The sequence below is a fragment of the Populus euphratica genome, unplaced genomic scaffold, assembly GCF_000495115.2.
Source record: "Populus euphratica unplaced genomic scaffold, PopEup_1.0 scaffold31.1, whole genome shotgun sequence".
NCBI classification, from domain to species: Eukaryota; Viridiplantae; Streptophyta; class Magnoliopsida; order Malpighiales; family Salicaceae; genus Populus; species Populus euphratica.
Window position 1 is genome coordinate 1,927,036 of NW_011499850.1, and position 12,113 is coordinate 1,939,148.

A 12,113-nucleotide genomic window follows, 5' to 3' on the forward strand; every position below is an offset into this window, starting at 1 on the left:
TTACTTTTTAAAAATTTATTTTCTTATAATTTACTTAAAAAAAAACTACTTTCCAGTAAATAATTAGAGTTTTAGACTTACAATAGTCTAAATAAATATATTTATGATGATCTAAAAGATAAATAATCTTTAAAAATTATACATAAATCTAGAAGATATCAAGAAAAACTTAAAGAAAGAAGACTTCAAAAAAACTCACTAGTTTAGAGACAATCTGAGATGTACGAAGGGGTTAAAATCTTTAGAAATCATATTATCGATATGGCACCTTGACATTGAGCCTCCTTAACCATACCGAGTGAAGTAGCATATGAAGTAGATCATATGGCCGAGCCGGTCGATTCAATTCGAAATGTCTTTGCACTTGTTTCACTCTCATTTGCATTATCAGATACCTTTGCGAAGAAATCTTTTTCAAGATTGTTTTGATTTCAGGTATCTTTTCGGATGGAATATGCACTGAAAACTTGCTCCAATCGAGAACATCACTAAACGGTAACGTATAGTTATCTGAAATAGTCACAGGTACACAACCTAATTGAATTGCCGCCACCACTCTTGGACTTGCTACTTCATACCCACTTGGACAGAGACAAAACTTGCTTTTACCCATTAATTCGAAGTAATCTGTTCCCTTTCTATCAAGGTATTCATGGACTTGAATCTCATCATCTTTATCTTTCCAGTTCTCCAATAACACCTTCCTGATATATCCATGAGCCCCTCCCGCGAAAAAAGCAAAAATTGAACGCTTGCTTGGGGGCAGGCCTTTATGGGGCGGTCCAAGCTTGCCTTTAGGAATGTTGATTTCAGGTATTGAAACATCTCTTTGAGGCTCGAATCTTTCTGATGTATTGGCATTGCAAAGGACCCTTATAAAGTTCCTGTACAGATCAGGATTGGCTCCAGAAATATCCGGTGCCTGAGATTTCAAATAAAAGACCATTAATTGACGACATTCTTAGATTAGGGTTACAAATATAAGACAGCAGAGATAAAAAGAGATTTCTGATACCCAGTCATGGCAAGAAACCAAGAAATGATCAGCTCCTTTACTTCTATTCCAGTAATGGTACTTGTCGGCTACAACACTAACATAATCTTGGACCAAACGTTGCAGTTGATCGCGAGAATACGTGACAAGAGGCTTGTAGACATAGCTGATGATATAGGCCACGCTTATGGGTAGGAGAAACATGTGTGCCTCATCGGGGTGACTCGCAGCAAAGGGGCTCTTTCCATGCTCCATCTCATCAAGAAACTGACCTTCAACGCCGTAGATGTTGTTCAAGGGTCCACCATGGACAAGAGGCCGCTCTCCTTCCTTGTAAACCCATATCTTGAATCTCTTCTCCATCTCTGTATGGCTCCTGAATAAACATTATCCAGTGATGTCAATAAATGTGTTTGTCTATGCAAGTCAATGTATAATATAAAATATTATTTAATCAAGATTATTAATTTATCGATTGCTTTATGGTTTTGCATAGCCATCTCTTTTCACCTTGCAAGAGGCAACACTTCCACAGTTCAAGCCTTGTAAATTGCTAAGTATCATAGCATATCATAAACGTCTTATGGATAACGACTGGCTATGAGGATCACATTCAAACCCAGCCCCTGCTCCAGGTTACAATTAATTTGTAAGAATATTTTCAAAGTTAATATCATAAACGTCTTGTGGATAACGACTGGCTATGAGGACCACATTCAAACCCGACCCCTACTCCAGGTTACAATTAATTTGTAAGGATATTTTCAAAGTTAATTTCTACAAGTTGAGATGTAATTTTAGAAAATTTTCAAAGAGGAACAGGACCATCCCTAGCTCGTCCTCTAAATTAATCTCTACCTACTCCCACAAAACTTAACGTCCAAGGTAGGGTAACAGGCACAACATATCAATTCAAAACCTATAATGAATAGACATTGTTACAGTTACAAAATTATAGCATTACAAGAACGTCGTCATAAATAACCAAATTTGAGGAATATTATACAAGGTAATACACTAGTGGATTCACCACTCAATGTTTTAAAGGAAATTTATTTAATTACTCCAATCAACATTAGTGTCAGCACACAACCTAATGGCACAAAAAATCTCTCACGCCATTATTTCTTCCTTCATCTTTAATTTGATCTCAAGGTAGCTGCTCTCAACGTACGTGGAATTTTACATGATGGAGTCCATAAAATATTGAAATATGAAAGGAAAAAAGAAAAGAAAAAAGAGGGTAAAATGGAATCCATATAACGGGTGAGGGATTTCGTGTTATGCATATCACATTCATTCATGTTAAACGAGTAGAAATCTTGGAGGGTTATCACAATTACAATTTGAAAGCAAGAAAAAAAGGGTAATGCTAAGGGCAATGTGTGTAGGGTAGATTGATAGCAAAACTTAACTGATGAAAAGCGTAAGGATTTCTGTATATGACCCCTTTGGGAATGTAAGTTCCTTCCTTGTATGATGTGTAGTTTCTCATCCGTGCCGCGTCGAGAATAGCTGCTCTTGCTCTAGCCAAGCCATCTTCAATCTTCTCTCTGCCTCTCTTTATCTGCCCACAAAATATTGAGAACTTGTTTATCAATAACCAAAAACATAAATCAATGAACAGCACTACATATATATATATAATCTCAAAATATTCGTTAATCAGTTCATGACTTGTAGTGGTGCTAAAACAAATCATGAAAAAAATAAGAAAAAACAAAGTATATTGGATAATAAAAATCGCCAAAGAGACTAACCTGCGTTGGCAACTGGTGTGGCTGTGAAGGAGAGGGTTGAGAGCTTTCAAAAACAAGCTCGCTAGCTTTAGTATAGACAGTATTTGATGTAGAAAACGAAGAAAAATATCCCACAGTATTGGTACTATTCTGGTTCAAGGGAGAACTAAAGTAGACAATAAGCAAAGCGAGAACAACAACCGGCAGTAGCATAAAACCAATGTTAGAGCCATTACATATAGTTTCCATGGCGGTTTAAATTTTTTTCTTCTCTTCTAACATAAACACACAGGGAGAGGGAGGAGAATCGTGGTGTCTACAGAAGTATTCCCAACGAAGAGTTAATAAGAATATATACGCACAGAAGTAAATTACCGAGAAGAAAGCAAAGCTAGAGTGACGGTTTGTGACAATCAATCATTACAGCCCCATAGAATCGGCGGCAAGCTGGTGCTAGAAAGGTTTTTTTTTCTTTTTTTTTCTTTCCTATCTGGGAGTCGGTTAATTGTATCTTTAGACACAAGATTGAACGTGGTGATAGTGTTGAAAAGTGGAAAGTTGGACTTCCATATTTGACTTGGGAGTAAATCATGCAAGAAATTGATGGAGGAAATTTCGAATTCGAAATTTAACACCTTAAAAATTTGTTCGATACAACTACGAAAAGAAGAAAAGGCATGCCAAGCATTCAGCTCCTTTTATTTTGAAAATGAATTATATATAAATCTTCCTTTGATTGTGAGTAATCCATGATCTAGCTTCTTTAGGCCAGTGCACGTCTCTACATTGACAAGGGACGTATACTCTCTGAGAAATTTAATAACTTGCAGTGGTTAAAGAATTTAAACTTAAAAACTTAAGGAATTGAGCATCTTGGTTTATAAATGCTAACATAGAAGCTGTCAATAAAAGAAAATCAGACCTTTTCTTTCCTTACTGACTTGTTCAGGGCCTTTCATTTTGATTTGTGAGAATATTGTCCAGTACGATGAAATTTTTTACGCGCAACAATTATATCAGGATTTTATTGATCAAACTGATAAATAAAAGCGTGCTAAGAAGTTGTTCAAATGGGTACAATCTGACTTAAAATAGGAATAACAGAAAATCTAACTGTTGAATAGCTTCAAATTTTTCAAAGAGATTTCAGGACGGTTTAATTTCATGAACACGGGAACAAAAAAAACCTGTTATGTCTCGTTAATTTCATGTAATTAATCTTGATACTTTGGTTGGTATTCATGAACGTGGATCTCATTATCCTTTTCCTTCCACTGTTTAAGCAAGATTTTGCTTATGTCTCCGTGCGCCCCACCTGCAAAAAAGACCAAGATCTTGCGTTCATCACGGGATAAGCCATGGCAGATTGGACTGAGTTTTAATGGGGGGCAGATTTTTGTGTAGCTTAGGATCATCTCTTGAGATTTGTGGTTCCTGAAATTAAATTAAAAATGCATAAATATTCCAAATGTACAATCACCACTAATTTAATAATTGTTTATATTAAAATGCATTTTGTTCGGGATCTTAAGTTACATGTAGTTGATTTTCAAGGACAGAAGATTCTTACCAGTCTTTCACGGCGCTAGGTGGTGATCGGCAAGTAGATGGACTCAACAATGGAAGCCACACTAAGTGGTAAAAAAAATGCATGGGCCTCATCAGAATTACGGGCCAAATGGGCGCTTCCCATTATCCATTTCATAGATAAACTGGCCCACTATGGAATAGATGTGTTTCATAGGCCCACTGTGGACCATGGGCTTCCTACCCATATCTTGAATCTTTTTACCGTCTCTAATGCAAACAAAAACCTTGTTGATCCTATGTGTGAATCAGAAATTGCGGGTCTTAATTACCTTGGTGAAATACTTTCAGGGACTGAAATGATTGTGCATTTATCTAGCATTTAATATGAATTGGACTAGGGAAATTGGCGTCTCACCATGTTGGGTTAACCTAGATACTTTTGGAAAAAAAATATAATGGTGAATATATATATAAACAGATTGTCCACACATTGTATTTTCCAAATTCTTTATGATATGATATAAAGTAATTTCCAGAAAAAGATAATACTACATGAGAGGAAAACTAAAAAAAAAAAACAATACAACCAGTCATCATAATACATGAAATGGCTAAAAAAATAAAGAAAAAGGAATTGCTTTGAAAACTCTTTGACACGACTAAAAGGTTGATGTCTTCTCCCAAGTGTAGGAGTGTCGAAGTAATAAATAACCCGGCAAGACCGGGGTCGAACCACAGGGAGGTTAATTGTACAAATTATAGACAACAATTATAAGCAACAATAATAGCAATAATAACAAAAACAATAACAACAACAATAACAACTATAATAATAATAATAGTAGTAGTAGTAGTAGTAGTAGTAGTAGTAGTAATAATAATAATAATAATAATAATAATAATAATAATAATAATAAAGAAAGAGAAATTAATTTTTTATAAACATATATGAAAACTAATGATTTAATTAGTTTAATATAACGACTTTCCTTCATCCATCATATTTCAGCATCACTGAATGTTGTTTCTTTGACATCAAATAGACCTATTAAAATGTTGATAGAGAGGCCTTGTCATGTGCCAGGAGTGATACTTGTGATCTCAGGCAATGTTTTTATTTCCAATCTGACCGAGGAGAGAAATTTTGTTTTCCAACAAACGAAGCAACTTTAACATAAAGTGCTTAATATGTGAGTATATCATGTAAGCTTAATTACTGAAATTCTTTTAGGACAACTTTGCCTTTAGATCAATTGCAACTTCAAAAATATTGGGTACCTCAAAAAAAAAAAAACCAAGACAATCCATATTCCTTGATGAATTCAGTATAAGAAGATAATGTAAATTTTTGTTTTTAACAATAATATTTGTATTGTAGATTTGAATTGATCATACATAAAAATCCAATAATAATATCATATATAAGGTATGAAAATGATGAAAATTATTTTGAGGGCTAAATAAAATGCCACCAAATCTAACTGAAAATACTTGCTTGGATTAACCAATGAAGAAATTTAAGTATTATGTCATACAGAAGCTAAAAAGAAAAACAAAACAAAATGAAAATTAATACAACACCACTTAAGCAAGCCTTTAAACTTGGTTAAATCTTAAAACTAGAATACACAACAATGCACCAAGTCTTAGTACCATCAAGGCTATGAAAATCCAAACTTGGATAAAATGGAAAGATTTTTCACTAGAAAATAATAAGCAATAATTGATGCTCACCTCAATAAAGTGAAACCAAGTTTGTCACCAATATGGATTTATATACAAAACTGCACATATCATTAATAGCACCATTATGTATGCAACCCCAAAACTTACATATAAAACCTTCATATCCATGAAGCCACCATTATCTTTCATTGTTCGTTGAAGTTGGTGTTAGTAATGGTGGCATAGCTGCACCACATATTTTGGGTAGCGATTTTCCACAAAAAAAAAGGTTGTCTTTATAGTAGCCCTTCTTAAAACTAGCAAATTCTGCAACTCTTGTAGGGGTTTTGTCAGACAGATTATTATACACCACACTGAAGAATTTTAGAGAAAATAGCTCAGTAAGTCGATGTGGGATTTCTTCATGTAGTTTGTTGTAGGAAAGATTCAAGCTCTCTATTTCCGTTAAATTTGAAAATGTTGAGGGAATTATTCTATTCAACCTATTGTGTGAAAGGTTTAATAGTTTGATCTTGCCAAGATTTTCAATTTCATGAGGAATCTCTCCTGTGAAATTGTTGCATGACAAATGAATTCTTGTGAAGCAATGCAGAATGCTACCTTTATAAGGAAGGAGATACATTATTTGCTATAAACTCAAAAGTTTGTTGTGATAAGGACAAAGAATCTTTGTAATTCTTTTATGTTGGAAAAAGGATGAGTAGATATCATCCAATTAAGGATGTTACCAATAATATAATTGTGAGATAGATCAATCAAGGTTAACTAGTCCAACTTGCATAATTAAATTAGAATCTCACCTTTAAGATTGTTATAACTCAAGAGTAGAAATCTCAAGTTAGATAGTCTGTCAATCCATTTTGGAATTCTACCAGTTAAATCATTATGGGAAAGATCTAATGTCATTATCTCAAAAGCGTCGTAAAATACCATTGAAATTGGTCCTTACAACTTATTTCTAGATAACTAAACATACCTCAATTTTGAAGAAGTGCTGAATCTAGGTAGTAAAGGACTAGAGAAATTATTCTCTGATAGGTCTAAAAATTCAAGAGATGATATATTCCCTAACCATCTAAGGAATTGCGCTTGCAAATCATTGTTCAAAAGTGTTCTTCCATTCCAAACATTGTTGGACAAGTCTAACATATGCAGTGAGCTCATGTTACCCAACGAGAAAGGAATGTTTCCATTAAAATCAATATCAAACATCCATAAAACTTTTAACCTTGGAAAATAAGCTCCTATTTTTTATGTGACTTGGCCTTGGAGGTAATTCATGGATATTATTAGGAATAATAAAATCACATGAGAATTCTTTGGCAATAAAAATAAAACTGAAAAAAAAATATTTTTTATAAAAAGATATTGTAAGTATGTGTTGTTCTCAATCAACTAATTTGAAAACTCTCTCTTTAATCCAAGTATTGTAAGACCTAAAGATTTTAGGTTCATCTGATGGTAAAGAAATATGAAAAATGCTCCAGCACTTTGTCCACGACTACTTAAAGAGAAGGACTTTAATTGGAACTTTGGGCTCAAATTATGATCATCTTCTTTTGCGTGTATTTCATTACTTGAACCATCAAAATACTTGAGTTTTGAACGGTTGTATAATGGGTTCAATGACATAGGGATCTTCATGTGATTGTATAAGAGATGTAGTAGGTGCAAAGAAGTCAAATTTGCTAGACACGGAAGTAAGACACCACTAAGATCATTATAACTCATTAATAGCCTTTAAAGATGATTTAAGTCAAATAGGCCTGATCACATTATAATTTAGAAAAAATTAAAACTCTGATTATCTAATGGAAAATATATAACTTAGAAACAAAAAAAGTAATCAACCTTACCGATGGTTTGAAAGATGTTATTGTCTAAAGTATTGTAACTCAAATCCAAATATTCCAAGTTCTTAAGATCAAGGAAGCCTACTATAATTAATTAAATAAGAGATTATATTAGCATAGAAGCAATTAAAATTATAAAGAAAATGAAAGAGTTAGAAAGAAGCAACCTATTGAATGAATAAAAAAGAATTTAATTGAGTTGATTTTTAAATTTAAAATTTAATTCTCTTTTATTGGTCAATTTGCTATAGTAAGCAAATTGCTAATAAGTTGCTAGTTTTGGTGGTGGGCAGTTGGACAACATGTTGTTCTGGTTGATTATTTGTTGGATAATGTATGTTTTTTATGTATTTTTTATTTTTTATTTTTTAATTTAATTAACTCATAATAAGTTTCTAATTTTTTAAAAAAAATTAGATTAATATTAAACAAAGTCTCCCATGATTTCTTTGTTTAACTCTCATAAGAGGCTATTAAATACAATAATTCGCTACTTATTAATTATGGCTAAAGAAAAACAAAAAAATGGAAAGGGATGTGTAGAAATTGTAGAGTCTAATTAAAAGAAGGAATTTTGATATGTCAGACAACAAAGCAAAATGCTATTGTTAATTTATTCTCCTCTCAAAAATAGCACTTTCTATATACAAAGTTATCTTTTCATTAAAGAATTATTGTTTTTTAACTTATATTTCTATTTATATTACATTGAAATAGTGTTGAGAGAGGGCCAAAATTGAATTGAAACATTATTTATATTAAATGAATGGTATACTTTTAGAATAATAAATATTTTAGTTGAGTTAATTTGTAAATTTAATATTTAATTGATGTTATGAATTTAAATTTTAATCTATTTGAGAATTCTCCCAGATATGTTTAATAATTTGCAAAAATATAAAAGAGAAATTCTATTTAGATAACGATCCGGATACAACTCTTTGGACTCAAATTTTGCAAAATTAGCAAATTAAATTTTTTAATTAAACTCAAACATATAAACATCACTATATGTAATATATAACTTACTTGATATTTTTCCTCTAAAATCTTTGGAGCTCAGATCAAGTGTCGTGATCTTGAAAATGCTCTTAATGATTGCAGTAATTGGAAGCTACTTTCATAGGTTGTGATATTATAAATTACCTCTTAAGGCTACTAATTTGTTAATATTGTTAATATTGTTGCTGCTCAACTCCAAGCTGCCCTAACATTCTTGATATTTATAAAAATAATAGTTAATTAATTCATTATAAAACATAAATTGTGTTTTTTTTTAAACTGAATTTAATAGAGAAAAAATAAGTATATAAAAAAACTAACCTTTCAAATCTATTAACCCCTTAAGTCTATTATACCTAAGTATAATGATTTAAGAGATGAAAATCCCTTCACATGTGATAAAATACTGTTATCAAAGTGATTCCATGTCAATTTAAGGTGCTCCAAATTGCTCAATCTATGCTATTCATAACCACCTATATAAAAAATAAAAAACTAAGATTTCATGTAAAGAATAAAAAATGATATTATTAGAGTAATTTAATTATGATTGATGATGAAGAGACATGTCATTGTTAGAGTGACTTTATATAAAGAGATTGAGGTGGTGAAAGAGTGAAAATAAAAGGAGTAATTGTTACAGTGACGGTCTGGTATCATGATTATAATAATAAAGGTGATATTTGTAATGTAATAATAAGCATGATGGTGGTGGTGGTATGATTATATTAATAATGTAAGGAATTAAGAATCTGTTTTGTTTGTTAAGATTATTCACTAAACACAATAATTCATTCAAATATGATTTCTATTTTCTTCGATGAATTAATGTAGAGAAGCACACAATGATACTAATTAAACAACACCTTATTTGATTAATTTAAAAAGACTAATCTAAATATTTTGTGATACGAGCAAATCTTTGTTCTTAACCCAACCAGCTATGCGATTAGCTGGCAAAGAGAGAGCGTTGAGTTCTTGAAAAGGAAGAAACAAGGAGTCATTTAAGTACCAATCTCCCAGTTCCCAGTTTCTTATGCTGTCAAGAGCGAGTACGGTGACTCGACCTATACTGTTGCTGCACGCAATACTTAATTTCCCAAGAGCAACAGTGGGCGTCGCCTTTTATCCAAGAGGGTAGGGATGTGCCATTGGGATGGTTAAGAGCATTTTTGAGGTGCAACGGAGCGATTCTCTCTTCCTCCAAGCAATCAAGAGGCAGCCATCCTTGCAGGGAAACCACCGTCACTAAAACCATCAACATCTGAAGGACAACCCCAACTTAATATCAAAATATAAATGCCGATCAATTGTTGTAGAGGATAGGGAGGAGGCTCAAGCTTTTATAGAGGACTCTACGGACCCATGCAGTGGTAAAAACTGCATCATGGCAAACGGTCTCCCATAATCCTCGTGGAGATTATAATGTTGATGATTCAATGTTTTGATTGATCTCCATCTTTTGGCTTTATACCTTATGGCCGCAAATTATTGCTTCTTTTCTGGCATTGATTCCCCAACCCTTTACGTAAAATCCACATTGAAGGCTTCCACCGTTCATTTATTTAATTATCTGAACTCATATATATATAATGATTTGACGGTGCTTGTAGTGGGTGTATGCCTACATTCTTAGTTTTCTAAACAGGCCTTTAGCTTTATTGCCTAGCATTAACCTTTCATTCATTCTTTTTTTTCCCAAAAGGCCTACCTTCCAAGAAGGAATACAAGTTTTCTGTTATTTACTTTTAAGCTTTTTTTTTAGATTAACATGAGTGTTCGGGCTAGTTTGCATGTATTGTGACTAATCTCACAGATCCTGAAGTTAATGACTATATAAGTACTTTTAAGCTTTCTTTTTTCTATGTAATATTAGTTTTTAAAAGAATTAGGTAGAAATTAACACGGTAAAATCTTTGTATATTATACAATTGGATTTATTTTGATGTTTCTCACACGAGTATTATATATTCAATTCTTTAATAGTTAGAAAATACAAAGAGTTAGTGACACTTACATGGTATTTGTATCTTATTTTTTCTAATTAAAAACATGTATTGAATTAAATTTTTTAACTTGAATACTTGTTTTTATGAATTTTTATCGATCAATATATATATATATAAAGGATTATTTTAGTATTACAATCTCTATGTTAATTATTGTATATTATTCAACATGTATAAATAAAAAATATTGTTTAACTAATAAGTTAAACCTTCTATTTCTTTTTAACTTGGAGTTAGAATCTTAACACATTAAAACTCCTTTCTCTAATAGACTCTGTTTTCACTTACTTCTCCCCCCACCAAACTAGTGTTACATCATCTTCGACCGGCCATACACAGGTTGCTGTCAATGGCTCCTTTCCACATCAACAAACCATCTCTCTTGCAAAGCAAAACAATGATTCCTCTTCTCATGTTTTTGTCATTTCTCTACATATTATAGGGACCTCAACTCCAGTCATAGTTGCTCTGTCTAATATTTAGTAAGTTATTTTGTTGAAATTTACAAACAACAATTATCTATATTGATGAATGTAAATAAAACTATATCTTTTTTATTATTTTTTATAATTATTTTTTTAAATCACTACCATAAAAATTATCATAATATTAAACACACTTTTTATTAGCATTTCATGTAAAATTAATTGTGAGGCGTGCATTAGGTACTGGGATTCACTAAGGTGAAAAATAGACTATTTTTTTTTTAAAAGCAGTGCAACCTTATTTTTGTAAATGCAAATGAATGTTTCAACTAATTTATCTGATGAAGTTATGAGTTCGAATTCCCAAGAATGTGTGCTCAAATTCATATTTAGGAATTATATTCATATAAAAATCCGACTTCAAAAGATTATGACACTATATTTCTTTTTATGTGATGATATTTTGTTCTCTTTAACAAGTCGTTCGGTGTGGTGATCTATTTTCTGGCATATCAACATATTGTAAGACACTCAATTTGTTTATATTGTAAAATCCATCATGAGATTATGGCAATATTTTCTGTCTGTTTTTTTTTTTAATTATTAAAAGGTTTGTTAAGTTTTAAGCTACGTACACTATGAGAGATAACTTTTTCTCAAAAAAAGTGATTTTTTATTTGATATTTTTTTGAAAGTTGGTTTTTTTTATATAAAAAAATTATGATTATTTTATGATGCAGGTAAATTTGTGTCTGTTTGAAAATATAGATGCTTAACTCATCCTCTCAAACTAAAAACATCATTTAAGAATATGAATTACAATATATATATATATATATATATATATATATATATATATATGTGTGTTTGTGTAT

General features: G+C 31.6%; 1 protein-coding gene and 1 long non-coding RNA gene across 2 annotated transcripts in view; one reads left to right on the plus strand and one right to left on the minus strand.

The window, feature by feature from the left end:
• Positions 1–251: 251 nt before the first annotated feature.
• Positions 252–3,377, minus strand: LOC105121061 (probable glycosyltransferase At5g20260). Its single transcript, XM_011019547.1, has 4 exons — positions 2,755–3,377; positions 2,410–2,561; positions 1,016–1,370; positions 252–922 (listed from the first exon to the last, which is right to left on the minus strand). The coding sequence occupies exons 1-4, from the start codon at positions 2,980–2,982 to the stop codon at positions 254–256; spliced, it is 1,404 nt and encodes a 467-aa protein (XP_011017849.1). The 5' UTR covers positions 2,983–3,377; the 3' UTR covers positions 252–253.
• Positions 3,378–6,665: 3,288 nt separating this feature from the next.
• Positions 6,666–12,113, plus strand: part of LOC105121060 (uncharacterized) — a 17,512-nt gene continuing 12,064 nt past the window's right edge. The window contains exon 1 of the long non-coding RNA XR_841473.1: positions 6,666–6,867. This is a non-coding gene — a long non-coding RNA (uncharacterized LOC105121060). The remainder of the gene's footprint in view (positions 6,868–12,113) is intronic.